This window comes from Prionailurus bengalensis, chromosome A1 (assembly GCF_016509475.1).
Source record: "Prionailurus bengalensis isolate Pbe53 chromosome A1, Fcat_Pben_1.1_paternal_pri, whole genome shotgun sequence".
Taxonomy (NCBI): Eukaryota; Metazoa; Chordata; class Mammalia; order Carnivora; family Felidae; genus Prionailurus; species Prionailurus bengalensis.
The window spans coordinates 169329424-169346873 of NC_057343.1; the positions used below are offsets into that span (position 1 = coordinate 169329424).

General features: G+C 36.5%; 1 protein-coding gene across 1 annotated transcript in view; it reads right to left on the bottom strand.

Moving 5' to 3' along the window:
• FBXL17 (F-box and leucine rich repeat protein 17) overlaps positions 1-17450 on the bottom strand; it is a 501049-nt gene that overhangs the window by 332046 nt on the left and 151553 nt on the right. Inside the window, 1 exon segment of the mRNA XM_043595100.1 lies at positions 12634-12741. Coding sequence (XP_043451035.1) covers positions 12634-12741 — 108 coding nt within the window.

A 17450-nucleotide genomic window follows, 5' to 3' on the forward strand; every position in this document is an offset into this window, starting at 1 on the left:
TGCAACAAGGTCCGAGATCTATTATAAAAACAAAAGACAGTCCATGGAATTTGGAACCTATCTCAGTGACTGGCATCATATACCACACTTCAGTGTGTCAGAAGTTTGGGAGGTACCTTCCAAATAAAAGTTTCATGACCTAATTTTTTAAAGTAGGAAAATAAATGAAACTTAGCCCAGGACAAAAGCTTGTCATATCCAAGCCAAGCGACCTGTACGTTGACCTCTTGATCACATGCTACTCAGGCAAAAGTCTTATCATTCCAGTCTTTATTTTTAAATGTATGCAGCTGAAAAACAAAAGGATGCCATTAATGCTTTTTAACTTAAAAAAGTATTCTGACATATATATTTTTTTGGCATTCCAGAAATGTTACCGAAATGTTGTACCTACTCTGTAAAATAAAATGTCTGTTTTTTTCTTTCTTCCCAATTTAGAATATGCAACTGGGAGTCACCTTCACATCGAAAATCTCATAGCCTTACACTCTCATTTCTGGGCCTCAGCCTAAAGCCACAGCTCAGAGGGAAAAGTGCTTAAATCTTAATTTCAGAAATGATTCTTCCTATTCTGTGACCAGGTACTGTTTCAGGGAGTGTGAACTAAAAAAACGCTGGTGCCCAGAATAACCACCAGCGGGGCCACCGACCAGTGTTCGGCCTTCCATGCCACCAGAAAAAGACTTCCTAACACACATGGCGGAACAGCATGGGGCCTCTGTCAATAGGTACATGCAGCTTCTCTCTGAGGTTTGCCCTATAAGTCTGGAGCACCCTGAGTCACCAAGGAAGAAAACAGCTCACCTAGGCATCCATCAGCAGCATTCTCTCCTCTCAATCTCAAAGCCATTTTTATGAGAAGAAACATTCCAAAACATATATGTCATACTTCTTTCTACATTCCCCCTTACAGTACCCAAATAAACCCCCAAATATTCCTTCTAGTTGGAAGACATATCTGATACTAACAAACTTACAATTAGTCAATTGGATCACCACTACTAGTGAGAAAGGAGTCACTGAATCCATCCGAAAAGAAATCAAGATGTAAGTTGGGAAAAAATGCTATTTCTTCCACAGTCTTCATTTCTGGCAATGTATTTGATTTAATTGTTCATGGTACTATCCAAGTGCCCCAATCACCTATGATAATGAAAGAATGAACACTTTCCACATGAGAAAAATCTTAGAAGACTCAAACTTTTTAAAGGGCATGTAAAGATGTGTACTCAAAATCCAAGTCAGGAACTCTCCAAACACTAAATCAGATTTCAATTGTTTTACCTTTGTTCTATAATAACCATTTTGAGAAGCAACAGCATTTGGTTAAAATATATTTAAATTTGAAATTGGTAAACTTTAGTTCCTCACTCTGCTAATGGCACTCAAGAGCTAAAAGTGAATGATCTAAAAATCAAAGTTAATATCTATGCTACAGGCAGTATATCGGTTATCAGTAAGAAACGGTAATCATGGGACTCCTGGATGGCTCAGTCGGTGGCTTCCGACTCTTTATTTTGGCTCAGGTCATGATTTCACGGTTCATGGGTTCGAGCCCCGCACCAGGCTCTGCACTTGAAGTGCGGAGACTGCTTGAGATTCTCTCTCCCTCTGTACCTCTGTACCTCCTTCTGTATCTGCGCCATTCACACACACACTCTGTCTCAAAATAAATAAATAAACTTTAAAAAAATGGTAATTAAATAATATAGATCATGAAATTACATTATCATTAAATAGAAAATAAGTTTTTCCAAAGTAAGCTGCAAAAATTTTATAACTTTGCCTTATATGTTAAAGTATCACATTCTGATACAAAGAACTATCCATCTGTAATGCTACTCTCTCAACCTATTTTGTCCATCTATGAGTAAAAGGCTTCAAGCGAGATGAATTTAAAATAAAATAGCCAGTGTACATCTAAGGTATAGCTTTAATATCAAATTATGGTTTACTTTAATAATATGTACTCTGAGTCACTTATGCCCTCTCATATCAATAAAAAAAGCATGACCAAGATTTTTGAAAATGAAAAAATAAACAGAAGTGGACATGATAGCATGTTATTTTTAAATTATCAGTCAAAACCATCTAAGATGTAACTTAAATTAACTAGTGACTAATAACCAATAACTCAGATAACTAGTTCACAACTTCTTATTTAGTCAAATACTTTTCTTCAAATTTTCCTCTATGAATGGACATTATAGATTATAGCACTGAGAAAACATTTAAATTTTGTCTTTCTAGGAGCATGTATACAAACTATCTTTTGAGAATTAAGCAGCTAGTCCATCATCCTATTTTGGGGACTCACCATGGCCTTGTAGCTTCATTGTTTTTAACTGTCACATAGCTAGCTGTCTCTATCTCTCTAGCTATAGCTTGTCTAGATCCAGAGCAGAAGTACAGGTAGTGATAATTTTAGGAAGGGTCAAGAATAACTTAAATCTTACATTATGTGCAATTCTCTGCTTTGTGCTTTGATCGCCACCATTACAAGATCCTCTGAGAGGAAATAATTATCGGTTCTACTCTCTTAAAGGGGGTCTCATGTAAGAAACATGGAATGATGCAGAAAGAAGGATGCATTAGGGTCAAACAGGAAAACAGAAACCACTGTAAGTATTTATTAAAATTACACGAAGGGAATTTCATTAAGGAAATTGGTTATTCTGGTGAAGCAGAGGCTGAGAAGAAAAACTGGAGAGGCTAGTGTAAGCCAGAGATTTTGCAACAGCAGGAAGAACATGCACCCAAGGAGGGAAGGACAAAAGGACGGGTCAGTGTTACTGGAATCCATGGGCTATGGCCATCCAATACAAGCTGGAGCTGCAGGGGATCTGTCCAGGGCTAGAACCATGGAGGAAATAAAGCTGTCTCCAGTAATGTTACCTGAGACAGAGAGGGAGGGAGAGAAATACACTAGTTTCTCACTTCCTTTGGCCTAGCTGCCTCCCACTGAATGCAGCCTGGAGAAGTCCTCTGTGATGCAGAAGCACATAGCTTAGAGAGAAAAAAGGATCTGAGGACTAACAGACCTAGGGGTGAGAACAAAGTGAAAGGAGAGGGTTAGGAGATCCAGTTTCCAAAAATAAGAAAAAAGTAGTCAATCTAATGGGAGTTCTTTATAACAGCCCAGAAGCCTAACTGCCAGAGTATTCCTGCAACTTGCCTGAGAAACGCAGTGCTAACCAACTTTGTTTTCTTTTCCAGCTAGATGAGATCTGTAAAAGTCATCACTTGTGCTGCCTTCTCAGGCACGGGGGTATTGTTTCATTTTTAAAGATCCAAGATTGATAGCCAATTGTATGTTGAAAAAGTACCTCTGATCAAACATAATAACCAAGCATTTCCTCTAGTGAATATAAAAGAGAAAGCTCCAGTGGAAAGCTTTCTCTTGGGAAAAAAAAAAAATGTTGATGGCCAATCATCCCACTAGGATACAATCAATTGAAGGGAAGTCTACCGTTCAATTGCAGGGAAGTCTACAGGAGGGGAAGCAGCTATATTCCTAAAGGTTTTGTAAATACAGTGTGATCAACAGCTTTTGTGTAAATGCCTGTGATACCTCTGGGCTGGATAGCAAACATGTGAGAAGCTCAATTGCCTTTAGTCAATGGACTCGATTGGCCTCTATTATTGGGCCACGGTGTCTGGAGAAGAAGCAGCTCAGAACCAAACTTTATTCCAAAAAGAATTATGGAAAATAATGAGTAAAAATATGTTGGCTCAAATTCTGGTTAAATACTGAGGATTCAAGCTAAAATTTCAGAACACATACCTCTACTGTCACATAAATAAATTAGCTTTTGACTAACAGAGAGTTACTATGGAAATGAATTCCCTATTGTCCAAGAATGCAACTATAAAAAAGGCACAACATAATTTATCTTCCTTTCAGTATCCAGGAGCCCCTTCATCATTATAAACATCATACGATATTAAGCAAAATTGTAAAGAAAAATCTGGTTATTTGGTTTCTGAGTAATGATTAATGATTGGCATGGTGTGGGTGTGTACCATGTTTAACTATGTGTGTGAATGAATATAATATATTCATACATAGGCACTTCCCTGTGGCTAACAAGATCTGCCCAGGTGCAGTGAAATTAGTACTTAAGTACACAGTTAAATTAATTAAAAATAAAATGCTGGTAAATATTGTATAATCATTCAAAGCTATTAAGTGAATATAACTGTCAATGGTTTTATATAATTGACTATGTCCCTTAAATAAATTTGGTTTCTATTTAGCTCTAATTCTCAATAAATGTTTATTTTAAATTAATAAATGAGATCTGCTTACTTTATTTTTTCCCAGTAATATATTTCCTCATTAAGTTTCATTATAATTTATTCTCATTAGGCCCCAAATATGGTTTCTCTAATTCCGGCAGTCTGTTCTGTTGGGGCCCCATCCGTGTCTAATATTACAATTTATGTATAAACCACAAGACTGAGTGAAGTAGACTCACACTGTTCCTTAAATAAAATTTCTCTCACAAAACAGTGTGAACGAATTTGAAAGTCTAAGAAAGCATGAAAGCAACATCTCCTAATCTTTCTTAGATAAAGACTGACCTCATGTGTTAGAGACCTGATAAATAAAGTTGAAACCCTTTTTCATACGAATATAAGAATATCTGCCTCAAAACCACAATTTATGAATAAGAAGTATGTGATAAAAAGTCAAGGGGTAAAATGAGGATAATCTAAGCAATGTAAAACAATATTTAAAATATAAAAGCCAAGATCCAAGAAAGACCCTTTCAAAAAAGATTGCCTACTTTCTTCACTTTATATTATATATTTATATTAAAGCCTGAAGCAACCATTTTATCAAAGGATAGATATAACAAAGAAACTCATCTGTTCATTTTACTTGTTAGGACTTTCACAAATGGAGTCATTTGAAAGATGAATTTATTTATTTTACTCGTGTCACACTGATACATCCTGCCACTGTAGTTGTTGTAATGAAAAGGTAGCACAAACAAATATATATTACAACTAGAATGTGAGCAACAGGGTTATAAAATATAAAAAGAGTAACCTCATTGGACAGGTGTTACTGATTTAACAGAATAAAAAACTAAATGTGATAAATTGCCATAGCTTATGTAGATACTGCCTACACTAATTTAGCAAAGTAAAAATCAAAGTCACTAATTTGTGCAATAATAATAAGGTACAAGAGTATATTCTGATTCAGTGTACTGCTGCAGTAAGAATTTTTTAATAATTTTATTAAAAATACTATTTTAGTTGTTCAGTGCATGAACTTACCCATAAGGGTGTTGGCAGGGAAAGGAAGAGAACAAAACAAAACAATGAAGAGCACACATATGGTTATTAATCTTAAGATTCAGTATTGGCACTGAGATAGAAATAAAAGGATCATAAAGATTTTAAATAAGATTTATTTTCATGAAAATTTATTTTACATTTTTATTTTAATGAAAGAATAGGAGTAGATTAGGACTAAAGAGTTACCAGGAACTTTTGGACACCAGGATGAATATTTTTCTCATTATTTTATTTATTTTATTTTTTGACTACTTTAGTTACAGCCCAAGCACACTTCCTCTACAACCCAAGCAGCAGGTAGACGCTATTATTATCCTTATTTTATAGATGAGGAAATTGAGGCAAAGAAATTAGGTGATTTGCCCCAGGTCATACAGTTAGTCATCATACCATCAGCTTTGATGACAGCAATAAGTGGTTTGCTGTCCATTGCAAACTTCTAAAAAAAAAAAAATCAATTAATGGATCACACCAGATCTAGATAATCATCGCCAATATTTTCAACATTCAGGTTTTGGGCTCAACTCCTAACTCTGGAGGCTAAATAGAACCAAAGCATGGTCATCTAACAAACACATCTTCATAATACTCACTGGCTCATACTTACTACAAAATATTTTAGAGCTGAATGAATTTAAGAACACGTATTTTTCCATATCTCAAAATAACACTCAACTACCATAATTACTTAGAAAAAAATGAAATGATAATCTATAACTAAACAGCAACATCATCCTTAAGGCAGCAAAACATTTTATTCTAACTGTAGAATAAAGTACTCTAAACTGATCAGTTGTTTGGAAATTTAAAAGGCAAGAAAGTTCATCTTTCATTTCTAGTCTCTGGATACACAAGAAAGGGAAGACAAAAATTGAGTTAGTTGCATGAATGAACATTCTTTCAGTTACTTAAGTTAAATTGACTGAAAAAAATCAATTTTGTTTTTCTTTAGAAAACATTTCATACTTTCAACCATAAGCACTTTTAAAATACGTGGTTTTTTTTAAAATTCTTTAAATGTGATTATGGTCCCAAAAAATATCAGAAGTTTGGGCATTTTGTTTAGTTGTCTGTTACCTTGCCCAAAAAATTCTGTTTAAAAACAGAAACAAACATTAAAAACTTCAACCAAAACCATACCTGACATATCCCAAGAATTCAGGTCATGTTTATAAACTGAATAACTAAAGCAACAATAAGACCTAATGTAGCATCAGAATTATATTATTAACTAATTAACACTCACAGCTTTATAATATTTAGTAATCTTACTATATTCATATTTTAAAATAATATCAACACACAACTTTAAAATATATCAGCAATCTAAAAAATACATCTACCTTTAAGTTATGACAAATATGAATTTTTTACATGGTATATAATAAAAGTGAACTTTTTGTCAAAAATTCTTCCCACCTTCCATAGTAGTAATTTATTTTTTAATTTTTTTTAAAGTTTATTTATTTGAGAGAGAGCGTGGGTACACACATGCACCCAAACAGGGGAGGGTCAGAGAGAGAGGGAGAGAGAATCCCAAGTAGGCTCTGTGCTGTCAGCATGGAGCCCCAACATGGGGCTCAAATTCATGAACCGTGAGATCACGACCTGAGCCAAAACCAAGAGTCGACACTTGGTGGGCTACACAGGTGCCCGCCGTTAGTAGATATTTAAAGTAAGATCTAATAAAAGATTAAAATCATTTTAGCTGATCTGATGTAAACTTACAACAGATCTGCAGCATTAAATTCACGAACCCACAGCATTTCTGAAGTTTGTACTCCAACTACAGGTAAAAATAACTTGCCACTTTGACATTTCAGACTCCATAGATCTATCTGTTCAACTGATTTTTAAATTAATATTATATGCTAATATAAATTATTGTTAATTATTATCTTGAACACTTCCCATGTTCGTATGCATTCTTAAAAAGTATGATACTGAATGGTGTGATTTTATCATGTGACATTAATATAAACATTTTTAAATTTTTGACCTCTTAAAAGCTTTTTTATTATTATGGAAATTTTCAAATTCAAACAACAGTAATGAGGATAAGGTAATAAACCTCCATGTCCTATAATCTAGCTCAATTATCTATAGTTTGCCATTTTTCATCGGCCAATCCACGTTTTCTTCTTTTTATCTTCTTTGAAATACTTCAAACCAAATGCCTAAACACTGTGTTACCAGTAAATACTCATGTGTATCTCTTACTGATAAAGTTTTTTAGTTAGATTGTTTATTTATTTTTTAAGTTCTACACCCAACATGAGGTGTGAACTCATGACCCGGAGATCAACAGATGCAGGCTCCACCAACTGAGCCAGCTAAGTGCCTCAAAGTTTTTAAATATAACAAATATTTGGTAGAATTCACCAGTAAAGCAATTTGGGCCTGGAGTATAATTGGAGGGAAGGTTCTTAACTACAAATGCAATTTCTTTAACAGATACAGAGATATTCAGATTATGTACTTCTTGAGTGTGCTTTGGTAATCTGTCTTTCAAATGAATTTTTCATTTCATTAATTTATTAAATTTATAGGCATAAACACATACAAAATTCCCTTGTTATCCTTTTAACATCTGTAGAATCTGTAGTTATGACATGATATTGGCAAGTTGTGTCTTGTCTTTGTCTCTCTGTCTCTCCTTTTCTTAATCAGTTTAAGTAGAGATTTATCAATTTGATCTATTTTATCATAGAACCAGTTTTTAATTTCAATGATTTTTCTTTTATTTTTGTTTTCCATTTCATTGACTTCCACTTTGATCTTTACTATTTCCTTTCCTCTGCTTACTTTGAGTTTAATTTGCTCTTCTTCTTTAAGTTTCATAAGGTAAAAGTTTATAACGTAGAAAGTCACCAAATTCAGATGTTCTTTTTTTTCTTATATAGGTGTTTAGTGCTATTTAATTTTACCTAAAGGGTAATTTAGCAGGATAACACTAAATCATCAGTGTTGTGTTTTCATTCTCATTCAGTTAAAAATACTTGCTAATTTCTCTTTTGATTTCTTCTGTACTCATGGGTTATTTAGGATTGGGTGCGCAAAAGAGATCATCTACAGACCTCTGGGATTCCCTATGAGTTCTCTATGGGGTTCTCTCCACTCTGGTGGTCTGTCCTCTGAACTCTGGCTGCCTTGGTCTCCCTGGACTTCCTGTTCTGTCTTAACTCAAGAGTGTCTCCTGAGTTTTGCCTGGGTTACCCCCCCCCCCCCCGCCCATGCCCACCCTGTGCTATGTGCTGGAAATTCTTTCAATGCATTAGATGGAAGCAATCATAGGACTCCTCTTGCTTCTCATATCTCAGGGATCACTGTCCTTAGTTTTCTGACAGCCAGTGTCTTGAAGACTACTGTTACATATATTTTGCCTGGTTTGGGGGATATTTCAAGGAAAAGAGTAAATCTGGTCCCTATTGCTCCATCTTAGCTAGAAAAATAAATCATTTTATTCTGTTTTTTATATATCATTATGAATTCAAGATTTTTGTACATTTGGTTTGCTTTAACCCATTGCAGCCATTTTCCTTTTTGATATTCAAAGTAAGCCAACTTAGGCCACTGGGAACCATTTCATGTTTACTTTGGGTCCTTTTGACATGTTTCTATTAGTTCATTCATTTGCAAATGATATTTAGGCACCACCATCTAGACGCTAGGGGTTAATTACATATTTGCATTTGCTATATCTGTTTTTGAAGAGTAGGAGGGAAAACAATATAGAAATATTTTATATTTATAAACAGATACATTGCAGTGAAAGAACAAACATACCTGTGTTGGAGAAGACTCAATTCTGTCACATACAACACGTCACTAAGATTCTCAACTGTTAAATGGAGACCTCAAAAGTTCTTATTATTGCTTCTTAAATATGGGTCTCAATGTTTCCAAACACAGCCTAGTGAACCTGACTTTATCTTCTCAACTTGGCTGCATTCAGTCTTAGCTATTTCTGGACTCTAATTTGCAGTCATAGGAGCCTAGAAGGAAGACCTCCTACTCTAAGATTATTTGATATTAGCAGAATTTATCTGAAGACTAAGGGTATTTCATCAATAAATATTGCAAAATGAGTAACAGTCTAGTCAAGGCTGAGAGCATCAAAGTAAAATTGAGCCCAATGAACCATAGTAATAGGATATCAATATTTTTCCACCTATTCCAAATCTTCTGTCTTCTTGCCCTTGGTGTAACAAATCCCCAATTTTCCTTTCTAAATTATTAATTTGGTTTCTTAGTTTCAGGGAAACCCCCCTCATAGTCCCTTCTAGGTTAATGATTCTGTTTTTAAATTTATTTTTTTAAGAGAGAGAGAACAAGCATGTGCACAGGAGAGGGGGGAGCAGAGAGAGAGGGAGAGAGAATCTCAAGCAGACTCTGCACTGCCAGCACAGTGCCTGACACAGGACTCAATCTCAAGAACCATGAGATCAAGACCTGACTGAAATCGAGTAGGACTCTTAACCGACTAAGCCACCCAGGTGCCCCATAGGTCAATTACTTTTAAATGCATAGGTTCTTCTGGGTACAAAAAACTCTAAAGATAGATCATCTAATTTAGACATATCTCTTCATAGACAGGAAACTAAATCATGGAGGTTTTATGTCATTTGCCTCTTTTAGCAAACTGAGAGCCAGAGACTTAGAAAAGTAATATATTGGAAAGAATTTCTAAACCATATAAACTTAAACATATTTACACCAATAGCTCTCAACACTCTGCATCTCACATCTCTTAAATCATTAATTTAAAAATTATATACCACGATGATAAGAAGGGTAACACAACTTCCTCGGAGCATTTATATATTTATAAACATTTTGTGAATGTAAATTACATTTTGTGCAATATCTGAGTATGAAAACTGTCAGAATGCAAATATTTTAACCCAAAAGCTTTTATTTTATTAAAACCTGAGTTGTTTTTTAAATTTTTTAATGTTTGTTTATTTTTGAGAGAGACAGAGACAGGATGTGAGTGGGTTAGGGGCAGAAAGAGAGGGAGACACAGAATCTGAAGCAGGCTCCAGGCTCCGAGCTGTCAGCACAGAGTCCCATGTGGGGCTCAAACTCACGAGCTGTGAGATCATGACCTGAGCGGAAGTCAGACGCTCAACCAACTGAGCCACCCAGGTGCCCCTAAAACATGATTTCTACCCTTAGTATTCAAGAGATAAAAACAATTAAAATAGCTTTAGAGAAGTTATGCATGCTTAAAATTCTATCTTGCCTTTATTTGAATCCAGGAAAATAAGCAATATTATACCACCAACCAGTCTTCTCATCAGAGCAAAAGACTTTATTGACCAACAAAGAATGATCCTCAAAAGTCTGTGGACTGGCTTTGATATTAATCCAGTAGATCCGAACTACTGACAGTCCAAACCACCAATTCTGGCCTATAATCTTCAGAAGAACATTCTCAGCAAATTCAGCCTTCCAACGCAGACATTTGCTATTTGCTATAGCTGCTATTTTGTCACTGAGAGTAATTCTGATCTTTTAAGTACCAGTGTACCATAATTTTTGGCCATCTCAAAATGCTCAGGGAAGCACTTACTGATCTAATAAGTCTTGTTTTGTCTTTAATGAGTACAATTTCTAGCGATCATAAAAATCCCACATATGGTCATTATAACACTTGTTGTGCACAATCTGTTCATCCAAAGGCATTTCTACTCTACACTATAAACAACATTGGATGTGACTAGAAAAACATTCATCCACCAAGATGTTCCAGGCCAAGGTTATAGGAAATGAATAAAAATTATGGTCATGTATGGTCTTGGTTACACTAAGATATTCTGATAGAACAATAATTGTGAATGATGTGTTTTTCCTCTCCACCAGCTTTAGTCTCTGATCCTCAAAAAACAATTAAAGTTGGTCAGTTATCAGTCATTTAAGACACAGGACAATCACAGGATCTGTTTCAGACACACCAGACCAAAACAGTGATTTGCTATTCTTCTCTCAAAGTTTGCTCTGATTTTCAAGCAACTTAGATATAACAAAATCCATTTTAATACTAGGAGTAACATTAGCTTAGCATTTACTGCAATTTTGACACTGAGGCAAGCACCTTGCATGTATTATTTCAATTAATACCCTGAAAAATATTTGTCTACTCAGCTAATAAGTGCCAGAGACAAGATTCAAACTCAAGCAAACAACAGAGCCCAGGCACCTATCCCCTGTGCCTTTATTGGAGAGTCCCACGTAACTCATTATCATTTGCTCTCTTCCTAGAAAGAAAAGAAAAAGATTATTTCCCACTAAACTGTAAGCTTAAAGAGACCTGAAGAGACCAAGCCCTAAGAAACCTGGTATCTCAATCGGTTTATTTCAACATTGTGCTGCTAACACAACAGTTTCCTAAGAGTAGTGAAATGAAGGAAAGGTGAATGAAAAGGTTACTCAACTACAAAGTGGGAAAGGCAAGGACTCATACCCATTATCCTAAGTATAATATGATGCAGTTGAAATCTATCCAATGACAAATTTCAGATAATACACAGGTAAATTTTATAGTCATCCATTCTTCATTACACACATGTAAGAATTAGCTCCTAATTATTTTAAAGCTCTGGAGTAAAGATGACACATAAGTGAGAGATTACAAAGGAACTGGCATTTTCATCATTGCCAAAATATGATATTTTATATATTTGGTATAAAAGTGAACTCTCCTAGAAGGTTAATTTTTGACATAAATTCACCTCTCTTTTCACCTTACATTTTCAGCTTAATCATATGCATGAGACATATGTACTTCCTAAAAGCCAAATGCAATAAATTAACATTTAAATAATTTTTGTTAGATAGATCAGTTTCTTTAATGCATATATTTATCTCATAGTCATTGGCAATGAAAAAGCAAGAAAGTAAGCTTTCTTGTTTAAATGAATGTTCCATTTAAGAAAGGACAGATTTTGTATTGTTGCTTTAAACTGATCTCAACTACCAAATCCTAGTACACTTTTATTTTTTTTAATGTTTGTTTACTTTTGAGAGAGAGACACACAGAGTATGAGCAGGGGAGGGGCAGAGAGAGGGAGACACAGAATGTGAAGCAGGTTCTAGGTTCCGACCTGTCAGAACAGAGCCTGATGCGGGGCTCAAACTCAGGAGCCGCAAGATCATGATCTGAGTCGAAGTCTGATGCTTAACCAACTGAGCCACCCAAGCACCCCAATCCTAGTACACTTCTGTAATGATCTGACTGTTCCTCACTCAAATACATTTACCAATGCTAGGGTGCTGATATGAATGATAGAAACGCTAAGGAGATGCAGCCACAGAACCTACCTTGGTTAGGTGAATGACTCCTTTAGAAGTAACCGAACAACCCATGAAGCCAACGTACTGAAGTTCAGGACAGTGCTCAGCAAATGCTTTCACTGACTGATCTGTTACCTAGGGAAGGGACACGAATAAGGTTATTCAAGGTGGCATCCCAGCGAGTTTAAGGATTTGGCTCCTGCAAATTCCCTCTGCCCTACCTTGTGTCATTAATATTTCCCTTTCCGTTGGCTCATTTTAATCTGTTTACAAACATGCAGCAATATCTCCTGTGGGTTTTTTTAACTTTATTTCTTTTTCAAGTAATCTCTACACCCAACATGGGGCCTGAACTCACAATCCCAAGATCAAGAGGCACATGCTCTTCTGACTGAACCAGCCAGGCACCCAAGATGTCAACACTCTCCATCACCACTTCTTCCTAACAATCTCTCTCAATATACATATTTTCTATTGACATATAATCCACACACTATAACATTCACCCTTTCAAAGGGTACCGTTCAGTGGTTTTTAGCATATTCACAATTGTGCACCCATCTAACCCTAGAACATGCTTATCACCCCCAAAAGAGTTGCCCTCAATTCTTGGCAACTTTCCACCTCTATGGATTTGCCTGGTCTGAACATTTTTTATCATGGAAATTATATAACTGGTTCCTAAAAGACAACAATGGTCTCTTTATAAGGTTTCTACCTTCAAGTGTTTCAAGGAATCTGACTTTGCCCCTCGCTGCTTCAAATTCTTTAAATTAGGGTGGTGTGATGATTAATTTTATGTGTCAACATGGCTATACAATGGGGCACCGAAATATTTGGTTAAACAGTGTTCTGGGTATGTCTGTGAGGATATTTGTGATGAGATTAACATTTGAGATGGTGTACTGAGTAAAGCAGACTCTCCTCCCCAATGTGAGTGGGCCTCATCTAACCCAATGGAGTTCTGAATGTAACAAAAAAGCTGAGTAAGGGAGACTTGGCTCACTCTCTCTCACTCTAGCTCTTTTGTTCTCGCTCTCGCTCTTTCTCTCTCTACCTGGCCATCTTCAAGCTGAGACATCAGTCTCCTACCTTCAGATTCAAACTTGGACTAGAACTTACACTGTTGGCTCTACTGGTTCTTATGCCTTTGGACTCAGATTAGAACCATATCATCAGCTTTTCTGTGTCTCCAGATTGCGACCTCAGGTTTTAGAACTTCTTGGCTTCCATAAATGTGTAAGCCAATTCCTTACAATAATCTCTTTATAGAAACACACACACACACACACACACACACACACACACACACACACACATTTTCTCTCTCTCTCTCTCTCTCTCTCTCTCTCTTTCTCTCTCTCTCATACGGATTCTGTTTCTCAAGAAAACCCTGACTAATGTAATACATATTAGAATTCCCTGAGGAGTTCATTAAATATTCAGAGCCAAAAGGGTGAGGCCCAAGAATCCCTATTTTTAATAAGCCCCTGAGTGACTCCTAGGCATGTAAAAGCTTGAGGCCCAAGTGCTGCCAAGAAGTTACCTTGACAACTTTTGACATTTCCACCTGGCCCTGCTTTAAACAAAGGGCAAAGTGAAATTCCTTTTTTGTCTTCCCCCACCTCCAGAAAATTTCAGTGTATAAAATTATCCTCTTGTAATTGTGCAAAAATTCTCTTCACTGTTCCACAAAGTGGTAGTTTATAAAAGAAGGTCCAAATATTCTCTACCATAGGCTTAATTTCAGTTTCATTTTCTTCACAGTCAAGATGAGATCAACAAGTTAAACACCTTTGTTAGTTTTTCAAACAGCAGTGACAAATCTCTTTTGCATTAGCTTTAATATGGGTGACACTTTGTATCTCCCTTATCTATTCTGAATAGATATTGGAAAATAAAGGTATGTGGGTAGCATTAATTCTAAAACAATCACAAGAACATTTTCCTAAAATAATGAAACCAACAGCATCCATGGTACATCTGATAAAAGATTAATTCTGCACTCAAAAGTAAAGTATGCTTTAGCATATTAAGGCTAAGGGTGCCATTGATAAATTAAAAATGGGCCTTCCTGACACTCAGCTTTCTAAAAAACATTATGTTAACAAAGAATGTTTCAAGCACTAAAATCGCCTGAAGCCTCAATGGAAACCAATTTCTATTTTTTTAAAAAGAGGGCAGGGGTTAACAGAGGTTAAATACATATGGTTAGGTGGTTAAATACCTTGCCCAATCTCACTCTAACATCTAGCCTTTCCTACCGCCATCTTCAAGGAGGGGAGAGGAACTCAGATAAGGATTAAGGACACAAGAAAGCTCAGGTCCAAGGTGTTAAATCTTGCAGAGAGAAGAAAAAAGAGTATTAAAAATTTGGTTTGCGGGTCTTCCTCGTTCAGCTCAAGCAATCAGAACAAGAGAACTCAGAGGAGCCTCCAGCACCAACAGAGTCCTATAAGTCAAGCAAGACCAGAGTAAGTCCTTGGGATATAGAAACACTCTTAACTACGCTTGGGTATGTTTTAGGAGACTAATCAAAGGGCCTTGAAGATTCGGGCAGGGTCTGGCTCCATTCCAAAGAATAGAAGATATGTTAGAAATTTGCGGTTAAATATCTCACTTGTTTCAGGCAGAAATAAGTATAGACTGCAAGCAGCAGGTACTGGTGAGTATCAGCTTCTCTGGGACCCAGTAGTCTGCCTAACTCTTTTCAAATCCCAGGTGGACCACTTATTAGCTGTGTGATTTTAAGCAAGTCATTTCATGTCTCTATACTTTGTTCCTTCTATAACACAGAGAAAATAACAGTACCTAGCTCACAGGGTAAAATATGAGGCTAGATAAATGCATATAAAATGTTTTGAACAGGACATGGTTCGTTGTAATTGCTTAACACATTTTAGCTATTATCATCATAATCATCCCAGGCTCCCCTTTCTTCTGTATTCTAGTTCTTAGCCAGGACTAAGGGGTTGACATGTGTAAGAAAATAATTCAAAAAAAAAAGTGTAGTCAAAGCCTGCTGGCTTACCCTCCTACTTATTCCAAGACATTCTGATCATAATTTGGGGGCTCTAAGTTTTGGGCTAAACTGTGGGACGAGAGTGAGGGAGACATTGGTAGAAGCTTATTATTGAACCATTATGGTAAAAAGAATCCCATTTTGTTAAGGTTCTCAGCCTGACTGCACATCAGAATTACCTGAAGAGTTTCCTGATTTAATTTCTGGTGGAGATATGCCTTAATTTTATTCTAAAAGCTACCCCCCCCCCAACCCAGAGAGAGTCTAACATGCAGCCTGAGTTTTGAACAAGTTCAAAAGCCTTTCATTCAAAATGTGGCCAACAGCACTGGCATCAACTTGGAGGTTGTTAAAAATGCAAAATCTCAGACCCCATCACAGACCTACTGAATCCTAATCTACAGTTTAGTAAGATCTCCAGGTGATTCCTTGTTTATTTGTTTGTTTTACTATTTATTTAAATAATCTGTACACCCAATGTGGGGCTCAAAATCACAATCTCAAGATCAAGAGTCTCATGCTTTACCAACTGAGCCAGCTAAATAGCATTCCCCTCCCCCCCCCAGGTGATTCTCATGTACCTTAAAGCTTGAGAAATACTACTGAAGGGACAAGGAGCTATGACATCTTCTTGGGGAGAGGGGAGCAAACACTGGGTAGTTATCTCATAAACCAAGTGTTATGGAGAATTATTTAAACAGATTTATTGGGGTATAGTTTATATACCATAAAATTCACTCATTTTTTTTTAATTTTTTTTTTCAATGTTTATTTATTTTTGGGACAGAGAGAGACAGAGCATGAACGGGGGAGGGGCAGAGAGCCAGGGAGACACAGAATCGGAAACAGGCTCCAGGCTCTGAGCCATCAGCCCAGAGCCCGACGCGGGGCTCGAACTCACGGACTGCGAGATCGTGACCTGGCTGAAGTCGGACGCTTAACCGACTGCGCCACCCAGGCGCCCCGTAAAATTCACTCATTTTATGATATAGTTTATTGAGTCTTAGTAAGCTTATACAGTTGTGCAACCATCACCACAATGCAGTTAAAAAAAATTTTTTTAAGTTTATTTATTTTGAAAGAGAGATGGTGCAAGTGGGGGAGGGGCAGAAAGAGGGGGAGAGAGCGAGAGAATCTAAGCAGGCTTCTGCTGCCAGCACAGAGCCCCACGTGGGGCTTAAATTCCCAAAATCGCGAGGTCATGACCTGAGCCAAAACCAAGAGTGGGATGTTTAACCCACTGGCCACCCAGATGCCCCACCACAATCCTTTTAAAGTGCCTCCACTGCACCATCCCCAACATGCCCTTCATCCTTTTTGCCCATATGCAGGCAATCACAGCTCCCACCCTTAAGCACCCATTGGTCTTGCTTTCTATCTCTATAGTTTGCCTCTTCTAGAAATTCCATATAAACAATTACACCATAAGTAGTCTTTGGTTTCTATCTTCTTTCACTAGCATAATGTTTTGGAGGTTCACCCTTGCTACATGGATCAGTCGTTGGCTCATTTTATTGCTGAGCAGAACTCCACTGTATAGCTCTACTACCTATCTATTCACCAGATAATAAATATTTGAATTGTCTCCAGTTTGGGCTTTGATAAATAATCATGCTGTGATCATTCACATATAATACTTTGTATGGACATATATTTTCATTTCTCTTGGATAAATATCTAGAAGTAGAGTTGCTGAGTCATGTAAGTTTCATTTTTTACACATTTTAAAAACTGGTTTGTTGTCTTACTAAGTTTAAAAGCGCTTTATATACTCCAGACACAAGTCCCTTATCAGATATTTGTTTCATAAATATTTCCTTCC